Source organism: Aulonocara sp. 'chitande type north' Nkhata Bay, linkage group LG5 (assembly GCF_057382095.1).
Source record: "Aulonocara sp. 'chitande type north' Nkhata Bay isolate Kocher_YH1m ecotype deep benthic linkage group LG5, A_spYH_male_GT1.1, whole genome shotgun sequence".
Taxonomy (NCBI): domain Eukaryota; kingdom Metazoa; phylum Chordata; class Actinopteri; order Cichliformes; family Cichlidae; genus Aulonocara; species Aulonocara sp. 'chitande type north' Nkhata Bay.
This window is the reverse complement of record NC_141348.1, coordinates 48043757-48065403: the sequence shown is the minus strand read 5'-3', so window position 1 is coordinate 48065403 and position 21647 is coordinate 48043757. Positions and strand designations below refer to the sequence as shown.

Genomic DNA, 21647 nt, shown 5'->3' with positions numbered 1-21647 from the left:
CCAAAATATAGTGATATTCGTAATGAACTCAAGCCACTACTATCAGACTACAGTGTGTCAGATGAAGCCTTGATAAGGCAAGTGAACAAAGTGTCAAGTGAAGAGAGTGAGCGACAGCGAAGGCTGGGATATTCCACTCGACAAAAGGTAACACATGCTCATACTGCTCAACTTGAACCGGCTAAAGACACTGAAATGACTGACTGTAAATCTAAGAGTAAGAATAAAGTCATAGAAGAGCTGGCTGCAAAGGTGGAAACCCTGACCAAAGTGGTGGAGTCTCTCACAGCCAGTCAGGCTCGTGAACCCACTGTCAGTGTGCACACCCAAAGCAGAAGCCCAGACAAACTGCAAAACAGTACGGCTGTCCCAAGTGTATTGAAAGCGGGGCTACTTCATGCACTCATTGTTTTATCTGTGGGGAGACAGGTCACAGGGCAGTGGGATGTCTCAAACGAAGCCAACACAGAAGCTCTAGTTGGCCTTCTGCTGATACACACACTCCCAGAACCAGTGGACAGCCAGACCCAAAATCACGAGGTATGTGCTCAGAAGAGTTTGCTCATGTCAGAAGTAGTTGGGCGACCCTTCCAACGAAAAATGCAGACACAGGGGCAAGTGAGAGAGTGGCACAGCTTGTTGGAAAGAAATGTAAAATCAAATGTTACATTCATAGCTTTGCAGTGGACTGTTTATTGGACACAGGTGCACAAGTGAGTCTCATTGATCGCCAGTGGGCAAAAACCTACCTCTCTGACCACAAACTCCGGCCACTGACAGAACTTATTGGAGATAAGGCTCTTAGTGTGCTTGGTGTTAATGGCCAGCCATTACCCTACGACGGCTGGGTGGGCGTGATGGTGAGTCTCCCAGAGAATAGTGACCCAAACTTGACTGTACAAGTCCCCTTTTTAGTAAGCAGTGTGCCCATGGACTGCCCCCTGATTGGTTTCAATGTAATTGAACAGCTGATACTGGGGCCAAATGCTAGTACAAACCTCATACCCACCATTGTGAGCCTCCTGCGCAGCGCAATGAACCTCCAGGATGACACAGCGACGGCACTGGTCAACTTCATCCAGACCAAGCTTACCAGTGATAACGTGGTCAGCCAGAGTGTCCTAAAAGTGGGCCTGTATGATGTAGTAATCCCAGCTGGTCAAGTTAAGTATGTTAAGTGTAAAGTCTCCTCTACAGTTGACAGGTCCAACCCCCTCGTGCTCTTTGAGCCAACTGAGAGCAACCCACAACTGCAACAGCTTGATGTTGGCAACAGCCTCCTCACAGTTTGTGATGCCAGAGTCCCATATGTCAAAGTACCTATTGGCAACCACACTAAGCACGATGTGACCCTCACCGGCTGATGTATCTCAAATACCCCAGCAGTGCGGTGAAGATCAAGCAACACAGGAATGGGATCCACCTGTTGATGTTAGCCACCTGACTGAAGACCAACAAACTGTTGCCAAGAAAATGTTAAGGGAAGAGTCAGGGGCTTTTGCACGTGATGAGAATGACATGGGGTGCATTCCCAGCTTGGAAATGACGATAACACTCAAAGACACAACCCCAATTCAGAAATCGTACACCTCAATTCCAAAACCCCTTTATAAGGAGGTTAAAGGGTATATTGAGGACCTCCTAGCAAGAGGATGGATTGTAAAGTCTAGATCTCCTTACTCTGCGCCAATAGTTTGTGTGCGGAAAAAGGATGGCTCCCTAAGACTCTGTATAGACTATCGTCTCCTGAACCAGCGCACAGTACCTGATCGCCACCCATTACCAAGAATCCAGGACCTCATTGACACCTTGGGAGGGTACAACTGGTTCTCCATTTTGGACCAGGGAAAAGCCTATCACCAGGGCTTTATAGCAGAAGGATCCCGCCATCTGACTGCATTCATCACCCCCTGGGGCCTTTATGAATGGGTGCGAATTCCCTTCGGTCTTACCAACACACCTGCTGCATTCCAACGCAGTATGGAAGAAATGCTGGCTCCCCTTCGGGATGAGTGCTGCATCCCATACTTGGATGACATCTTGTGCTACGCCAAGACTTTTGAGGAACATGTGGAAGGGCTGAGGAAAGTCTTGAGAGCCCTGCAGAACTACGGAGTCAAACTCCGGCCGACAAAATGTGACCTATTTAAAAGAGAAGTGAGGTATGAAGGGGGCTTAGTGTCAGCTGAAGGAGTACGCATTGATCCAAAAGATCTCGAGGCAGTGTACGCCCTGAAAAAGGAGACACCTGCCACAGTGGAAGATGTGAGGAGGATCGCTGGGTTCCTGAGTTACTATCGCTCGTATATCCAGGATTTCTCGAGAATAGCAAAACCCATCTATGAGCTTTTGCAACCCAAGAAAACCAAAGAGGAGCATCTTCTGGGGAAGGTTATAGGACAGAAGGGGAAAGGTGCACAGTTACCACCCAAAACACCAGTTGAGTGAGCAGAGAAGCACCAGGGTGCCCTGTGTAAGTTGATGGATATGTTGGTAAACCCCCCTGTACTTGCCTACCCGGATTTTGAGCTTCCCTTCGTCCTTCATACAGACGCATCTGATAAAGAACTTGGGGCCGTTCTCTACCAACATCAGAGTGGGAAGCTAAGAGTGATTGGATACGGCTCCCGAACACTGACACCGGCTGAAAAGAATTACAGACTCCACTCGGGTAAGCTTGAGTTTCTCGCCCTCAAGTGGGCTGTCTGCGAGAAGTTCAGGGATTACTTGTTCTATGCCCCGTATTTTACCATCTACACAGACAACAATCCCATAACTTATGTCATGAGTACCGCCAAGTTGAATGCGGTTGGGTTCAGATGGGTGGGAGAGCTATCAGATTTCAGGTTTGATATAAGGTACAGACCTGGCAAAGTAAATGTTGACGCAGACACCCTGCCGAGGAGTCCCCTTGACATTGACAGATACGTCACTGAATGTACAAAAGAGCTCTCCAAAGAAGCTGTTGCCGCTACTTGGGAGGGATGTGGAGCAGGCAAGCATGGAGATGTCGCATGGATCGCTGCTCTGGCTCTAGCACAAGGTGACCAGCTTGAACCAGTAATCCAAGAAATGGTCACGCCCATCAATTTGGATGAACTACAAAGGGCTCAAAGAGCAGACCCTGCGATAGGTGAGATCATGAAAATGAAAGACGCAGATCAAAAGCTGACAGATGACATGAGACGGAATGTGAGCGGTCCGGCAAGGAAAATGATGCATGAGTGGACAAAGCTGAGCTTAGAAGACGGAGTTCTGTACCGTAAGACTGCAGAAAAGCGCCAACTAGTCTTACCAGCTAGCTTCAAATCCCTGGTCCTGAAACATCTGCATGATGACATGGGGCATGTCGGGGTAGAAAGAGTTCTCAGCCTGGCGAGGCAACGGTTCTACTGGCCATACATGAGGCGAGACATCGAAGCCTAAGTCACCCAGCAGTGTCCGTGCATCAAACAGAAGAAACCGGTGACACATGTCCGAGCTCCCATGTCCAGCATTACCACGAGCTCACCAATGGAATTGGTTTCAGTTGATTACCTCCACTTAGAGCCAAGCAGGGGCGGATATCAGTATATCCTAGTTGTGGTAGACCACTTTACTAGGTATGCCCAGGCCTATCCAACCCGCAACAAGAGTGGTAAAAACTGCAGCTGAAAGGATTTTCAGTGATTATATCCCCAGATTTGGCTACCCTTTAAGGCTGCACCATGATCAGGGGCGGGAGTTCGAGAACGAGCTTTTCCGGACTCTACAACAGTTGAGCAATGTGGGGCACTCTCGAACAACTCCGTACCACCCTCAGGGCAACCCAGCTGAACGCTTTAATTGTACCAATTTGCAGATGCTGAGGACCCTGGGTGAAGAAAAAAAAGAAAGATGGAGAGAGTATCTCCCACAGATGGTTCATGCGTACAATTGCACGCGCCATGAAACAACGGGTTACTCACCATTCTTTCTGCTTTTTGGTCGACATCCACGAATGCCAGTAGACCTCCTGTTCAAGTTGGTTACTGATGGAGAGCCACAAACTGCAAGAGGTTATGCTGAGAAATGGAAAGAAGAGTGAGTGAGTGAGTGAGTGAGTGAGTGATTCGTTCGCTCGCTCAATGATTCAGCACAGAAGGGAGGGGGTGAGTGAGTGATTCGTTCGCTCGCTCTATGATTCAGCAAAGGAGGGAGGGGGTGAGCGAGTCCTGAGTGATTCGCTTACGCTTACGATTCAGCACAGGAGGGAGGGGGTGAGTAGCTCAAATGTGTTGTTAGCATGTTAGCAGCGCGATGCTACTCTGAACCGAGGAGCTATTTTCTTGATGTGAGCTTCTACTCAGGGTTTTTTCTTCCAGTTCAGAGCAGAAATCCTTTTGTTACGAAACTGGCTGTTGTTTTTTCCCCCCACAATTTTAATTATAAGCTAGATATATTTCTACTAATGGAATTAGTTTGCTAACAGCAACAGGGATGAGTCAGTGAGTCAGTTGGGCTTGTGAATCATGATTCACGAGTCAGTAAAGTGATTCTCGAGTATTGAACGATTTGTTCACGAATCGAACATCACTACCTGTCTCTGCTTTTCTGTTAAAAAAACAGGTTAGTGGTTCAAGTTTGCTCACTGCAATGTACATATAAAGGCAAGAAACCTTTTTCTGTCTTAGTTTAAAGACCGCGAATATTGTGAGAGAGTGTGTTTTCACCGATTGAGAGAAAGCTAACTATACCGCCATTTGTAATGGAACACTGCAAAAACTCAAAATCTTACCAAGTATATTTGTCTTATTTCTAGTCAAAATTATCTCATTACACTTAAAATAAGACACAATCAGCTACAGGGCAACATTTCAGTAAGCTAAAGGAACTTGTTTCAAGACAGTGAATCTTGAAACTAGAGAAAAACTAGAGATTTTTCACTTGTTCCACTGGCAGATTTTTTCACTTAATACAAGATATTTTAGCTTAAAATAAGTGAAAAAATCTGCCAGTGGAACAAGTGAAAAATCTCTAGTTTTTCTCTAGTTTCAAGATTCACTGTCTTGAAACAAGTTCCTTTAGCTTACTGAAATGTTGCCCTGTAGCTGATTGTGTCTTATTTTAAGTGTAATGAGATAATTTTGACTAGAAATAAGACAAATATACTTGGTAAGATTTTGAGTTTTTGCAGTGAAGCCGCCATTTCACTCTTAGTCTAAATAGGCAGCTGGTCTTATTACCTGTTTTATTTTGTGACAAACGCAGCTCTTAAGACGCTTCTTTTATCCTGACATTATTGGAAGTTACAGTTGAATAGGACCTACCCAGTTCTTATGTGTCAAATGTAAATAATCTGATGTATACTGTTTGTGGATGATTGTGAACTGTTTGTGAGCAATGGAAGAATATTTTTGTTTATTGGTTACAAATGTAATATGTTGTTTGAATCTGTTAAAGTATAAGGAATGTATAATGGTATATAAGCGGGTTAATTGCAGTGTTAGTGGTGCTGCACAGAAATGTTTTTGATGCTGAAATGCACTAGAATTGGTTACAGATTTATTGTAAATAAGGACACTCATATACAATGATTATTTTGTAAGTTTATTCTTGCGAGAGTGCAAGGTAACCAAAAGGGTTTGAGCTATGGACCTAATTGAATGTTTGTGTTGTTAAAAGAGAAATGTGTGTGTCTAAATGAAAAGAAAAGGACGTTGTTAAATTCTGTTAATAAACCAGACGAGGAAGAGCCTGCAGACCGAACGCAACTGATGTCTCCTGTCTCTGCTTTTCTGTTAAAAAATACAGTTTAAAAACAGACCCCATCGAAGGCCTGTAACATCTGCAACAGTATAAAACTTTATTATTAACTTAATTTGTGTTTTTTATGCTGCAAATAAATAAATAAATACTATTGCTTGATTTTATAAAGCATATTTCTTTTTTCCGGGGGGGGGCTTATAATTATTCAATGAAAAGAAAATATCCACTGGGATTAGTCAAGAAATGATGAGACATTTTGTATAAATTCCATGTTAATGTGCAATGAAAACACTAAAAGTAAAGCAGAAAATACTCACCACCAGCCTTCAATGATCAGAGGTTAGTTTGGGGTTTACTGTGCATCATGCTTTGGTAATAAATAATAAATAAAGTCCTCTTAGGTCAGAATATGCTTCATTTTCTTCTCTTCTTTTTGGCCTTTTTATCTTATAAATTAAGGATAATGAAAATCGCTGTGACTGATTCATATATTTTTAAGAAACTGTGACAAAGAGCATTCATGCTTCAGACTTGGCCTTTGTTGGGGGATTATACATGACTGGTCCCTTTACAGCAGGGGTGGGCAACTCCAGGCCTCGAGGGCCGTGTCCTGCAGGTTTCAGATCTCACACTGGGTCAACACACCTGAATCAAATGATTAGTTCATTACCAGGCCTCAGGAGAACTTCAAGAAATGTTGAAGAGGTAATTTAACCATTTAAATCAGCTGTGTTGGATCAAGGACACATCTAAAGCCTGCAGGACACGGGCCTTGAGGCCTGGAGTTCCCCACCCCTGTTTTACAGTAAAAGCAATGAGTTGGTACAGCTGACAGAGATTAACATTTATTTTTCTGTTATTTTTTTAACCATTTGATTTTTTTTTCAAATCTCATATTTGAGACCATAGCAATCACAGCAGCACCATCACTGTCATCATCAGGAAGCTTTCCCTCCTGTGATAAACACTGAAACGCTTATAAAAGCTCCGCTCTCACACTGCCTGCCTTCTGTGTTTCACCTGCACTCAGGTAGGTCCTCATTAAAATCTCTGCAGTGTGAATTTGTTTGCATGGCAGCAGTTACTCTGTTCCTTTATTTATATGATTTAACTATATTCTATATTTTAAATGATATTCTAATTTAATGTTTTAAATATTATTTACCTAAATGTAAAATTTGAGGTCATTCACATGTAATGGAGTATTACTACTATTACTAATATTGCCATTCTAGAGGCAGCAACCCCAAGTTGCTCTGATTCATCCATCCAATTTGAATGTGTGTGAATGTTAGATAGAAAGTGTGTTTATGGGTAAATGAAGCAATTTGCATAAAGCCCTTTGAGTGCTCAGGTAGACATTTATTAACATTATATGGAATAAAACTGCACTAACTGAAATAAAACCACAATTTTATAACTTTGTGATGAAAAGGAAAGGGCATGGCAGTTTTTGTTTAATCAAATGTTTATTTAAACACAGACCCAGACCTAAATGAATCTGCTGTTAACATGTATGATATTATAGTTATAGAATAACTGAGAATGGTTTGAGTTTTGGCCGACGCTCATGTCAGACAGGTAATGGGGGAGATCAAAAAAAATCTGATCTGTTAAAGCATCAGCAGCTAAGACTAAAATACAGACTCAGAACAAAGTATGAAATTCATAATAATGTGGCAGTAAAATTGTAAAACTCACAGCTCCTTTATTTTAGGGGAAAGTGTCCACTTTTTAAATCGTGGTATGCAAGATTTTTTTTTTAACTGATTATTAAAATTATGATACTACTATTAATGTAGTTGTACTAGGATGAGTTATTTAAACAGGTATTGTGTTGTCTGCGTCCATCCTCCCTCAGGTCTCACATGTGAAGAATGAGCTCACTGCTGGGTCTCAGAGGCAACATGACCGTCCCTTATCAGGTTCAGTAAAGCAGCTCCAGTAAATAATTAAATCAGTTAAAATATAAATCTATTGATATTTAAATAAAATCCTCATGTTGATTTACTTTATGGTGTAAACAAATTACTAAAACTTGAAAGTCTGCTCAGTAAAATGTACTTTTATCAAGGCTACAAGAGGAAAATTCAGTCCAGACACTATCACTCAAATAAACAATGAAGATGTTGTTTGCTGTTATTCTCCGTTTCCTGTTTCAAGTGTGTGCTAACAGACACCAGAAGCAGATAAACTGAATTTCTTGTCTCTCGTTGCTGGATCAGCTGCTGCTCATCAGAGATACTTTCACCACAGCGTTTGTCAAGAACCTGATCGTGGTTCTGGTCTGGCTCACACTCAGTTACATCAACGGCACCTTGGTGGTCACGTTTTTTAGACACCAGGTAAACACACACACACACACACACACACACACACACACACACACACACACACACACACACACAGCAGCTTATTTGTCACATATTATTATTTATCCTGTCATTTATAATTATTAATCCAAAACATGTTATTAATATGATATTTTAGTTGACTGGCCCTGCAGCGCCCACAGAACATACACGTCACACACATGTATGAACTGATAAATGTTTGTTTAGTGCATACTTACAGGAAATTACACAAAACAATTTAAAGATGTCATTATAAGGTCAACACATAGAGAAAAACAGTGACAAAAAAATAAGAAGAAAGTACCAAAACACACGTACAAAGCATGTTTGAAATATAGATACAGCAGAGATTTTGATATTTGATCTTGCTGTTTCAAGAGTGTGTGCTTCACTGCACTCCAGTAAGACACTGAAGGCATTTTGTACTAACAACAGCAGCAAAGACAAAGCTGACCGTGAGTGACATCAGGCACCTGTAAAGGTTTTTTTTTTCCATTCACTCCATATTTGATGATAAGGCCGGTATTATTTCTGCTGCTGAGTGAGTGATACAAAAATTTGGAGGGTTGTAAAAGTTTCTTATTGTTATTCGTCCTTAATGTGTCTAAAAACAGAGGACGTTTTATTTTTATGGAATTTAGAAAAAAGGAGTACATGAAACCGCAGCTAATAAAACTGTTTTTGAGGCAGTATTTCCCCCAAACTCTACTTACGCCCGTCACTCTTTTCTTTTCAGTCCATGGAGAAACAAAACTCTACAATAGTCTGAACAAAATCTCTATTGCTGTTAAGCACAGAGTCATTCTGCTTCCTCTCAGCTGCCTCTCTATAGAGGTCGCTGTGACTCTGTTCGTTGGGTAAACTTTTGTCCACAGCTGTGATTTAAAGCTGGAGTTCACGATTAATGTGCATGTCTGGAAATTTGCAGTGAGGTTTGAATGCATCAGATGCAGAAGTGATTCATGTGCCTCTACACCAAACTCACCGAGGAGTGTCACACAGAAGTATCACAGCACAGGACATTTCACTCCTTCTGTTTCCTCCTTCAGACCTTTCATGACGACCCTCGTTACATCCTCTTCATCCACATGGTGATCAACGATGCCATCCAGCTGACTGTCACCATCATGCTCTTCATCCTCAGCTACATCTTCTACAAGATTAACGTCGCCTTCTGCTGCTTCTTCATCCTGGTGGCAGTCTTCACCACCAGAAACACCCCTGTCAACTTAGCTGCCATGGCCATCGAGCGCTACATAGCCATATGCGAACCTCTGCGGTATACCCAAATCTGCACCGTGAGGAGGACCTACATCGTCATCGGGATGATTTGGTTTATCTGTGTGGCTCCTGATATTACAGATCTGTTTGTAACACTTGCAACCGAGTCTCTGAGCTTCTTTCATGAGTCGGTGTTCTGCTTGCGCCAGAATGTGTTCAAAGACCCGATCCTGGCGTACAAAAGGCAAGCCGTTGATATCATCTACTTCTCCTGTGTGTTTCTGATTCTGGTCGTCACCTACTTGAGGATCCTGTTTGCAGCCAGAGCCCTCTCCACAGATAAGACATCAGCCCAGAAGGCCAGGAACACCATCCTCCTCCACGGGGCCCAGCTGGCTATGTGCATGCTCTCCTACGTCTCTCCTAGCGTGGAGGTGGTCCTGCACATCATCTTCCCAGGTTGGATCCTCGAAATCAGATTTGCAAACTACCTGATCGTCTACATCCTGCCCCGTTTTCTGAGTCCAATCATCTACGGTGTCAGAGACAAGAAGTTCAGGGAGTACCTCAGGATGGACTTTCTGAGCAACAGATGCAGAAACAAAGTGAAGAAAGTAACACCCGAGGACAAAGACCACTTATAGAGACTTGTATAGTGCTTGAAGAAAACCTTTAATTTGCAATGTTTTAATGTGAAAAATAAATACATAAAAATGTATTTTATGTTGACAATCCTGGCAAGTGCAAATATCTAATTTCATGTGGTCTGAATGTGTGAATGTCTCAGAGATTAAGGAGAAAACAAACTGTTCAAAGGAGCGAATGCTTATTGGGGAGGCCACGTCCCAACAAATTAAATCAGGGATAAAAAAAAACTCATTTGTGTGGGAGAATAAAGGACAGATTACCCAAGACCATAAAAAATGTTTTTATGGTTTGATATGAAGCACTGACTTTTTCTGTGTTAGCAACAGTTCAGACTCTTTTCTGTTTTTTCAGCTGCAGTTTGGACTCCAGTACAGATGCCTTACGTCAGCACATTTCTTTTTCCGCTACACTTTTCGTAAGAGTTGTGTTCACTTTCATTAAGCCAAACCATTTTAAATGTGGCACCGATCTTCAGTGACAGAGATAAACTCCAAACCCAGCATGCAGAGGAAGCACATAGACTAATTTATCCTTCAGGATACTGTTGACACTGCTACACCGAGCAGCACCTCTCCCACATGTACAGTCTCAATGGAAAAAAGCTCCACCTTGTGGCAAAATCTATTCTCTGCTGTAAAACCTACTGAATGAAAACATTCTGAGTTTATTGATGTCTCGGTTTATATTTATTTTACAGAGAAAGGCTGCGTAACATGTTGAAATCTGTGTTTCTCGCAGCAGGTATCCTGGGGTCATCCTGGTGTACTAACACCTGCCCAGGTTTACTTGATAACCAATGTTGGCCTTTTTCTAATCCTTCGCTAAGACTCGCAGTGAGCAGGAAGTCAGTCAAGCAAAATAATGTTGCTGGTTATATTTCTAACACAAATCCAGCTCACCACTGTCTCACAGACTAAAACTGCAGAATGGGACACTGAATGAAATCAAATGCAGCCTGAAGGAAAAGCAAGATCAAAACCATCTGATAAAACCTTTAAAAAAAGTTTCAGCCGACCTCAAAATCTGCTTTTTTAATACAAAAAATAATTTTACCCTCATATTACGAAAATTAAAATTAGAGCTACATGCTTTTGAAGTCACATCATTTTTGACTCCTCATCACAGGAGATATCAAAATGAATGAAAATATAATAGAGTCAATTATTCTAAAACCAAAATCTTATTTTTGTTGAGCAACAATTTATATGTATCCCACTTTGAGCATTAATGTCATAGAATATATCCAGATAAACCCACTTCATGACTATGATTAGGAATACAAAAACAAGCTTTGGTACTCTGGATGTTTTATTTGGGTTTTTATCATTGATATCTGGAGTAAAGCTCAAAATGTTAATTTTCAGTGAAGCTTTTAAGGGTTGTATCATGATGTAGGTTAAATGATCGAAATGAAAGGTCTCGATTTAATCTGCATTTGGACCCAGACATGATTTCTTTTTGTGACAAAATAATTTCCAGCATTTCCATCTTGGTGTGGTTTTTTCTGACTTTATGGTCTTCAGCAGCTTTGGACATGGATATAATGTCTTTACATTAAACACAGCAACATGTTGTAATTGCCTGGCTGCATGACAACAGTGGTGTCCTGTGGTTTGCACCACTCAAAGCTCCAGTTTTGAAATTAGTAATCTGACATCATCCTGTAGAGGACGGATCATATTTAAGGGGCTTATCAGAGCCAGCAGGCCCAGTCAGGGAGTCAGCAGGTGAGAGGCTCTGACATCTGTCTGTTTAATGTCTTTGCACATCACTCTAGCCTGTGATTGCCATCTCTTGCTATCAAAGCTTCAGGATACATTAATGCAATATTTTAAATATGAATATTTCCTATTTTGTTGGTTTGTAAAGGCTGAAAGTTGTAAAAAGGTTTTTCTTCTGTTCATCTGTATATTTTCCCTGATGATATTAACATATAAAATGTGAATGTTGATGTATCGGCAGTGAAACAGAATAATTTTTTAATCTAATCATCTCTCTTTTCTTAGTGTGTGCATATGAACATAGGTTATGTTGTGTTTGAGTTACTCACAAAAACAATGTTTCTGCACTCTTGAATCTTTTGTTTGTTTTTTAGAAGAGAGAACAGAATTAGAAATGACCTCTGACCTTACTGTAAAGAGCAGATCTGTGCACAGGTGTGTGAAGGCTAACATGTTTCTATCCTCATTATTCTAAAATGTTATTATAGCGTTACCTTTTTCACTATAATACTTGTGCTAATAATAATAATAATAATAATAATAATAATAATAATAAAACATATCCATACCATGTACTTTAACATATTCCAGAAATGTGTCTTTTTTTTTTACTATTGATCAAAGATTTATCATTAATTAAAGATGCAGTGTGTAATTAATAATTGAAGAAGTTCATTAGTATAACTGTTGTATAACTGTAGGTTTTATTTCTTTGCTCCTTCAGACAGTGAGAAGGAGGAGATGCTGGTCATGAACTCCACCTCCACTGGGCCTCTGGACCCGCTGGTGTCAAATACCACCTCTGTCCAGACACAAGGTGTTAAGGAGAGCTTCTCAAGCATTCTGACCAAGAACATAGTGGCCATGCTGGTGTGGCTGGTCCTCAGTATCATCAATGGCAGCATGGTGCACACCTTCCAACGACACAGGTACTCAGAGCCTCAGGGATACACAAAAACGTATTAGAGGACAGCAAAACTCCCAAAGGTTACATTCTTCTGCCTTCTTCCATATTAAAATGTTTTTATTAAGAAAAGATGCACATGAGAAGTCAGATGTTGGACACATTTAACCTTTGAGTCTCGAGTATAATGCTGCATGAAAAGTCTGTTTGATATTATTTACTGTGGTATAAAAGTAATGTGGTGAATTCATATATAGGGACTCTTGCAAGCTCTACCGAGGAAGCACCCTCACCTCAAATGAGGCATTTTCAGCACTGAGAATACATCCAGAGGTGACCCTTCGAACTTGTGTCCAACACACGAGTAAGGGCGAATTCAGTCCAGAGCTCTTATGTGAAAACAGCTTTAGACTTCGCTGCATTAGTCCAGTTTAATCTCCAGTTTAGCAATAAAAAGCCTAAACTGGTTTGAAAAGAGAAAAGGAAGAGACATTTCCTGGAAAATGTTCAAAAATAAGCAGATGAATCCAAAGTAGAAAAACTTGCATGTGATGATATGGTATACACACAAACATAAACCACAGCATCTGTCTCTCAGCTCTCAGCTCTTTGTTCTGACCCTAGTCTCTTCTACGAGAACCCGCGATACATCATGTTCATCTCCATGGTGATCAATGATGCTCTGCAGCTAACCCTGGTGACAGCTCTCTATGTGATCAGCTACATCTTCAGGAAGATCCATGCCTCTGTTTGCTGCCTTCTGGTAAATCACAGCAGCATCAGTCAAGCCCATCACATATGTTTTGCATGTCATGTCATCCTTCTATGGGATCCTGACTACAGACCATCTAACGTAAACAGAGGAAAGGAAAACAGTGCTGCATCTTCACAGGATCAGTATGAATACTGTTATTATTGATTTATAATCCACAACAGGTAGTAAAGAAGAATATAACTCTGTGATCTACAAATTAACTACTATACACCGTTGTTAACCTTTGTGCTCTCCCTCCACCCTCCTCTCCCATCCTTAGATCATGACAGCGGTCCTCACCACTCGCTCCACCCCTCTCATCCTGGCCGGCATGGCTGTGGAGCGCTACATCTCCATCTGTTTCCCTCTGCACTACAGCCAGATGTGTAACATCCCTCGCACTCTCCTCCTCATCTGCGTCATCGTCATCCTCACCATCACCCCGCCCATCACCGACCTCCTCATCACGATCATCAAGGAGCCTCCGAGTTTCTTCCACACCAAGATTTTTTGTGACCACTCACTTCTTTTTCGTGACCAGTCCATTTACTACAAGAACTGTGTGTTTGACGGGACTTACCTCTCCTTTGTGGCCCTTGCGCTGCTCTACACCTACTGTAAGATCATGCTGACAGCGCAGGCTGTCTCAACAAGCCTCGTCTCTGTGAAGAGAGCCAGGAACACCGTGCTGCTTCATGGGGTGCAGGTGGGTGTCACACCATGAAAAAGCATTTATGAATCGACACCATTCACCAAACATTATCATCTGCCTTTATCACTAGTTCCCCCTTAAATGTTCAAAGATGGTGTGATGAAGAGCAACGAGATTTTTAAACCGTTTACTTAATTCTATCTTGAATTTAAAAAAAAAAATTCCCAAAACAACAAACAAGTAGGAGGTGGAGACAGAGTGTGGAAGGTGCCATTTTTAAAAAACTGAGACTGTTGTATAATTGCTCCATTTATCAGGGTACTGCTCAGTTTACTGGGGACAGTTTGTTTCTGGCTGATGGGAAGGAGGCTCTGCCCTTAAATCCATGACGAGCAATGCAGATTTCAAACAGGCCATGGAACAGTAGAGCTGATCTTCACCTTTGTGGGACTTTTGGAGGCATCGTGGGAGTTTGACCGTCCAGTCTACATTGTTTTGTAGATTTGGAGAAGGGTTACAGCCGAGTTCCCTAGAGCCACCAGTCTGGTGTACTGCGAAAATTCATCGGTCTGAGAACCTGATTTTATTCATGAGTGATGGGAAGGTGGAGAGTGAGTGGACTGGAACAGCATCAGCAGCAATGTGGGCATTGGAACAGATTTTGATTTATTAGTCCATCTACATTATAACCCTCAGCTATGGCAATGAAATCTGAGTAAGGTCATGAATACAAGCAGCTGAAATGAGTTTGCTTCATATGGGTGCATGGGCTTAGCCTTAGAGATGGAGTGAGGAGCTTAAAGATCTGGAAGGATGTTGGAGTAGAGCTGCTGCTCCTCCATGTTGCATCCTCTTTACAGTAAGGTCAGTTGATGTGGTTCAGGCAGTTGGCCTCCTGGGAATCTGAACTGGAACACCATGTCTTGGCTGTCCTGGAAACACCTTCCAGCTGGAGCTGGAACGTGTGGCTGTGGAGAAAAATCTGGAAGACCCGGCTTTGCCCGCTGCCGGTGCAACCAGCAACCTACAAAGAAGCCAGTTTTGCCTCTTTGTCCTTTTTTGTCCCTATTGTTACTTTTACCACATCCCCTGAACAGTTAAAGGAACATATATCTGAAAATATCTGAGTCCAGAGGCATAAATCAGCTTTATCTACACTCTGTTTTTGTTTCAGCTGCTGCTGTGCATGCTCGCCTTTGTGGTTCCCTCCCTTCAGGCGGCTCTGATCTCTCTCTTCCCTCAGCTGAGCCTGGAGATTCGATACATCTTCTTCCTGCTTGTCTACATCATCCCTCGCTTCCTGAGCCCCATGATCTATGGCTTTCGTGATGAGCAGTTCAGGAAGTACTGGACCCGATACCTTTCCTGTCACGAACACAGCGTGACTCTGCTCAGGCTGGCGTCACAGAAAATGAACCCTCAGGTGAAACAATCAGGGAACCTCAGCTCAACCTGACCACAGTCTGCTGCACACAAACAGCCCACTGTGTGATCATTGTTTCACCTGTTTGTCATGCATTCATGGATGGATAGATTTAAATAACATCTATAATAATTAAAGCTCAAAGTGCATGGGCTGATGTGCAGATTAATACATTTCCAGTGAAATCTGTATTTTTTTGTCATCCACGTGTGTTTCTGAATCAAAGCGCGACCAAAACACTGTGAAATTTGTCTATAAAAACTTTTAAACAAATCATAAAGGTAGTTGTGATATTTAAAAATATATATGTAATTAACTGCAAAACCATTTTTATATGAATAAAGTTTATATAATTGTGTCGGAACACAAATCAACTGTCAGAGGTCAAAGCAAGAATACTTGTTTTGTTTTAAAGTGAGTGACCCTAAAATTAACCACAGTGATGTCAGCAGTACTGAGCAGATCAGCATCATTCCTAAAACACCAGGTATCAGCTGTTCTCGTGCAGAGGAACTGGACGAAACAGGTCATTTCCTAATATAGCAGAAGCTGGTAGAGCACGAGGCGTAACATGCCGACGTTTTGTCACGTCCTGCGGCGTTCCTGAGGAACACCAAAGGAGACCTTCGGCGTTCTTATGGTACGCGGCGGGTTATGGCTGAAATCCAGTGCAATGACGCTCCCTCGGTAATAGCCCTGTATTCCAGCCCTAAACCTAACCTTATTCCTGATCTTAACCAGGGCTTTAATGACGTTAAATAGCGTGTTTCTAAGCGATTTGAAGAAAAAGAGCAAACATGTGTAGATTCAGTCCAGACAGTTCTCATTTTTCCGAGGTCGTCATTTCGGAACGTGGTGGGTAGCCGGAAACTTAATATGTTGACGATTTGTCACCTAGCGTAAAATGTTACGCTTTGGGAGTGAGAACGTGTTGAACACAACAAACACATAAACTGCAGGAGGTGCTTATACCTGCCCTAACCCTCACCAGCTGCAGTTAGTAATCTCTCTTCCACAGCATGTCTGTTTTCCTTCTCTCACCTCATCTGGTCGCAGCAGATGGCCCCGCCCCTCCCTGAGTCTTGTTCTTTTGGAGCTTTTTTCCTGTTAAAAGAGAGTTTTTCCTTCCCACTGTCGCCAAAGCGTTTGCTCATACGGTGTGGGTTTTCTGAATTGTAAATACCTGATCATGCTGTTTGAATAAAACCTCATTTAGATCTCTCATAATATTCTTGCACAAGATTTCTGATAAACAAACTCACAGTTCACAACTACACACAGTTTTCAAAACGTAAATGATAATCCACCCTCTGGCCTGCAGCTCCCCACCTCTCCAGGATCATCTCACATCACTACGGCAGCGAAATCTATATAACCACACGTCTTCCTGTTCCTCTCACTTCTCACACGCAGCTGCACAGCCTATTACATCAGCACAGGCCAGAACGGTGTCGTGTTGAAGTAAGTCATTTTTGCTTAAAGACTTAAGAGTAGGAAGAAGTAACTTACATCTGCTGTTTGCTGTCTTTTAATGCTGAAGTTTTGAATTTTTTTGTGAAAACATATGAATGGTGATCATTTTAAGAATAATGAACAAATACCAACAAGGTTTTGGACTTTAGAGATGAAGTGGTGTTTATGGCAGGATATTTAAAAATTTTCAGGGCATCTGAAACTGCAGAGTGACTAAAAAGTGCTTATTACTCTTCTTGTTTCACTTATTTTCAGTCCAGTCCTTGAACCTAACGATTTCAGAGAAAGCTTTTGTTCTTTTCTTAAGCATCATGACACTGACCTATGAATTGTTCACGCATTATATAAAAAATCCTAACTCAAGTGATGAACCAGTGTTGTGTCTGTGCACAACAGACTTTAGACACTAGGACTTGAATGAAAATAGAAACATGAATCCAAATGTCACATTTTTAGTCCAGTTTGTCATCAGGATCTATCACCATCAGTGTGGAGGACAATAAAGGCGGTCGTGATAAATATTGACTTATACAGTCATAATGTACTTCCATTGTCTCATTGTATTTTACATGTTTTGTTTTTGGTGGCTGGCAGTGATATTTCAGCAAAATTCACCAAACTACATCTTATTAACATGTAACACAATGTTTGTTTTGATTTTTCTTTTGTCTGTTTTTCTTAAAATGAAATTCTTCCTTTTGTCATTTCTTTTAGTTTCATTCAAATCATGATTCTTGTTCGTGATTTGAAAAAGAATCATGAACAACAGAATCAAGTTTCTGTTAAAAACACGTTTTATTTGTCTCAGTGGTTGCAATGAATGAAAAACACCACTTGAACCTTGTGCTATATGTGGAGTTGTTTCTCTGAGTTTCATCTTTCGTTCTGTTTTAGGTGAGTTCGGTTTGTCGTGTCCGAGCAGGACGAGGTGTGACATGAACACAACCAAACGCCAGGACAGCTTCAATGACGCCTTCACAAAGAACTTTGTCTCCTTTGCTCTCGGCTTCATCATCAACTACATTAATGGGATGTTTGTCTATACCTATTTTAAGAGTGTTGTCTTCCAGCAAGACCCCAGGTGTATCATTTCCTTCTACAAGATTTCTATCACATCAATTTCAATAATAAATAAAAGAAAACTGAGAGCAGGATGAAGTTTGTTATTATAATTTGATATTTCTGCTACCTAACATTGGGACTGTTTTTTGCATCTGTTGCCTCGTTTTGCTCTTTGGTCCTCTCCTGTCCCGTCTCCTGCAGGTACGTGCTTTACATCCACCTGGTCATCAATGACATGATTATGCTGACAGTTACTGTGATGCTGCAGATCCTCACCTACACCGCCCCCCTGAGCTTTGCTCCCTGCTGTGTCATGCTGCTCATCTCAGTGACAGCCAACAAGTAAGTATCTGTGCGAGAGACAGTATAACAGTTTGTACATAGCCACTGACCATATTATTAGGTACACCTGAAAACTGTTAACATACATGAAGCGTGGGTGACAAAATATTCACTACGCTTTTAAATGAAATGCAGTATTCTGCTATTATTTGTTCAATTAAAGTGGACAGTCAATGTGCACTTTAAGACAGTCTGAGCTGTACTCAGACTGTAGGGAGAAAGAGAGAATCACAGACGTCATGAGCAAATATAAACCTGTGTGTTCTAACTGTCTTCATGCAGGAACAGTCCTCTGAATCTGGCCGGCATGGCGGTTGAACGCTACATTGCTGTTTGCCGGCCTCTCCATCACTCTCAGCTCTGCACGGTGCAGCGAGCGTACGCTCTGATTGCACTGATCTGGGCTGTCTCCTTCATCCCCTCCATCTCAGATGTCATCATCCTCCTCCTCGTCCAGCCCCTCTCTGTCTTCACGAAGAACGTCATCTGTTACCCCTCCTTTGTGTACAACACACCGTACCATGAGACACAAAGTCTGGTCATCCAGGTGACATGTTCGTTTTCTACGTTTATGGCTCAGTTTAAATGATTGGTGGATCAAATCAACTTGAATTCTCTCCCTCAGGTCCTCCTGTTTTCTTTTGTCTTCCTCACTTTGATCGTCACCTACATGAAGGTCCTCTGTGCTGCTCGGGCAGTTTCTTCTTCTAACCAGGCCTCTGCTAAAAATGCTCACAACACTATCCTGCTGCATGGAGTCCAGCTCCTCATCTGCATGCTGTCATACATTTCTCCCTTCATCAACCTCATTTTAGTCACAGCCTGGCCCCATAAGAGGACCATAATCCTATTCACCACCTTTCTGTTCACCAACCTGCTTCCACGTCTGCTCAGTCCACTCATCTATGGTGCCAGAGACCAGAAGCTCAGCAGCCACTTCAGGGTTCACTTTGGCTGTAAAGGTTTTAAATCTAGAGGGAAGAGCAGGAAGTGCAGGGTGCCTGAGAAGCACTGACTCTAAACACACGCTATACCTAAAAAAGTGTGGTTTGACCTGATTTATCCAGTGAGCACAGACGTTGATTTTGGTCTGAATCAGGTTTGTCCAACTCCAGGCCTCGAGGGCCGGGTCCTGCAGGTTTTAGATCTCACCCTGGGTCAACGCACCTGATTCAAATGATTAGCTCATTACCAGGCCTCTGGAGAACTTCAAGACATGTTGGGGAGGTGATTTAGCAATTTCAATCAGCTGTGATGGATCAAGGACACATCTAAAACCTGCAGGACACCGGCCCTCGAGGCCTGGAGTCGGACACCTCTGGTCTAAATGAAGCAAATTAATTGACCTTATGCACATTTTTATGTAGGTGCAGTCAGAAGAGTTTGTGGCTAAAACTTGCCTACAGTATAGATTTGTACATGTACCCTGTCAGGCACACAGCCCTGTCAGCTCTGGCTGCAAATGCAGAAGCCCCACTTGCTAATGAAACATTCTGATTAAGAGGGGCAGCCAATCAGAAGAAAGAAAACGGGATGAGACAAATGATGAACTGAGTGTAGGGTAGGATTTGTTTTGAACTTTGACTCATGTGAAGTTGCTCAAGTGGAGTCTGTGAATAACAGTGTGGTGATAGAAGCATTACAGCAGGTTAGGTGTTCCAGTTATCAGAGAAGATGACAGAATTTCTTATTGCACCGCACGTAAAATTCTGAAAAATGTTTATGAACAAAATAAAAAAGAGAAGCAAAGACGTCCATCGACCCAGACTGAGCTGTAAAACTTCATCATGCACACTAGATGGAGCCCTCATCACAGACATGCAGGAGCTTTCCAACATGGAATGCTTACTGTACAGACTCGCTGTGAGAGATAAGACTTCTGTTTTATTTACTAGCTAAATGTAATTTTTGATTTGAAAATTTCCCTTTGATTGCCTAAATATTGAAATAATGTACTACTCATATACCCTTACAAAGCAAAAATAAAGAACACTCAATGAACAGGTCAATAACGTTCATAATAAAGTGTAATAGTAATAATGATGTGTACTTAAGGTATGGACAGGAAGGTTACCTTTTCACAAATGTTTAAATTATGAAACTGAGTGAAATATCTGTTGTTACAAAACACAATTTTTCCAGTCTGGTATGTTAAAAACCCAGGTCTGCACACACTGCGCTTATTATTTCTCAGGAATGTGTTTTTCCCATGTTTCCTCATAAAAAAAATTTGTGTAATAAAAAGGTAAACAGAACATTTAAAAATATATGAGAAAAAATATAAAAGGAAAGAAGTATGACCCATTATCTCAATGAAATGCTCATTTCTGTATTATAACTCCAGCGTGCAGCAGATCAGTGACATAAAAAGATTGTAGATGTGCAAATGATGAGAACACTTTGTGAACTGGACAGTTTTGCTGAATATTTGAATCAATTTGGAATCTTACTGAATGTCATCATGACTCATATTCCAAATTTCTGTGTGTCACAGCTTGTGCAGAATAAACCTTTGTAATGGTTTACGGCACTCGAATAAACAAATGAACAAATACATCTATTTATAAATTTATTATGAAATCAATAGGGACTCATGCTCACATGCTGAGATTATGAGGTTGTCAAATGTAGGTAAAGAAACTGATACAAAATGAGCTAAAATTAGTCAAATTCACAAATCAGGATAGCGAGATGATGCAGGAAGGAGGAGAAGAAGCTCAAGATCACATGTGGGAAAAAAAGCTGTGGAAAAGATGTAAGTGGGCATATAAGCCTGTTACACTGTGGGCCACACACAGCGCACTTTGGTTCAGACCTAAAACAAATCAGTTTTCTGTCAGTATAAAGAAGCTACACATTTAATCCCTGAGATATCTTAATGTAAGAAAAAAGTCCAACTAGGAAACTTACTCTCAGTTTTTCTGCACAACAAAGAAATGTTGCTACAGCAGATAAGAGACATCTGTCAGCACATCACTTTGGGCTTAAACTGCAAGAAATAAATATGTAAAATTATAGAAAGTAGCTCATCACCCAGAAAGTTTTTATTAAATCAGAGATTTTTTTTACGTTTATTTATTACATAATTACTTTGGTGCTGTATGAATAGCCATTGAGAAGGTCTTTATCAGTGCAACGAGTTGTAAACATTTATTAAATTATAGTTCAAATTCAGGTAAACACTATTTTAAATACAGTTTATGCTTTCCTTCACATTTTCCAGTGGACCGGATTGGAGTCTTTCTTGAGGCAGTTATGGCCCCCAACCCTCATGTTTGACACCACTGATTTAAGCAGAATTGAACACGTGACACAGACACTGTTGGCAATACAGTGAGGAAGTGTTTTAAAGTTTATACCTTAATA

The 21647-nt window shown here is 41.4% G+C and overlaps 3 protein-coding genes across 3 annotated transcripts; all 3 read left to right on the top strand.

The window, feature by feature from the left end:
- Positions 1 to 6547: 6547 nt before the first annotated feature.
- On the top strand, positions 6548 to 10160 carry LOC147331591 (odorant receptor 131-2-like). The gene is made up of 4 exons (XM_086294391.1): positions 6548 to 6757; positions 7589 to 7652; positions 7953 to 8072; positions 9131 to 10160. The coding sequence occupies exons 2-4, from the start codon at positions 7605 to 7607 to the stop codon at positions 9944 to 9946; spliced, it is 984 nt and encodes a 327-aa protein (XP_086150517.1). The 5' UTR covers positions 6548 to 6757; positions 7589 to 7604; the 3' UTR covers positions 9947 to 10160.
- Positions 10161 to 10663: 503 nt separating this feature from the next.
- On the top strand, positions 10664 to 15437 carry LOC147331590 (odorant receptor 131-2-like). Its single transcript, XM_086294116.1, has 5 exons — positions 10664 to 10691; positions 12396 to 12600; positions 13200 to 13338; positions 13610 to 14035; positions 15156 to 15437. The coding sequence occupies exons 1-5, from the start codon at positions 10664 to 10666 to the stop codon at positions 15435 to 15437; spliced, it is 1080 nt and encodes a 359-aa protein (XP_086150242.1).
- A 2375-nt stretch (positions 15438 to 17812) lies between these two features.
- LOC147331589 (odorant receptor 131-2-like) lies at positions 17813 to 19347 on the top strand. The gene is made up of 4 exons (XM_086294115.1): positions 17813 to 17958; positions 18141 to 18281; positions 18564 to 18828; positions 18907 to 19347. The coding sequence occupies exons 1-4, from the start codon at positions 17813 to 17815 to the stop codon at positions 19294 to 19296; spliced, it is 942 nt and encodes a 313-aa protein (XP_086150241.1). The 3' UTR covers positions 19297 to 19347.
- Positions 19348 to 21647: the final 2300 nt, after the last annotated feature.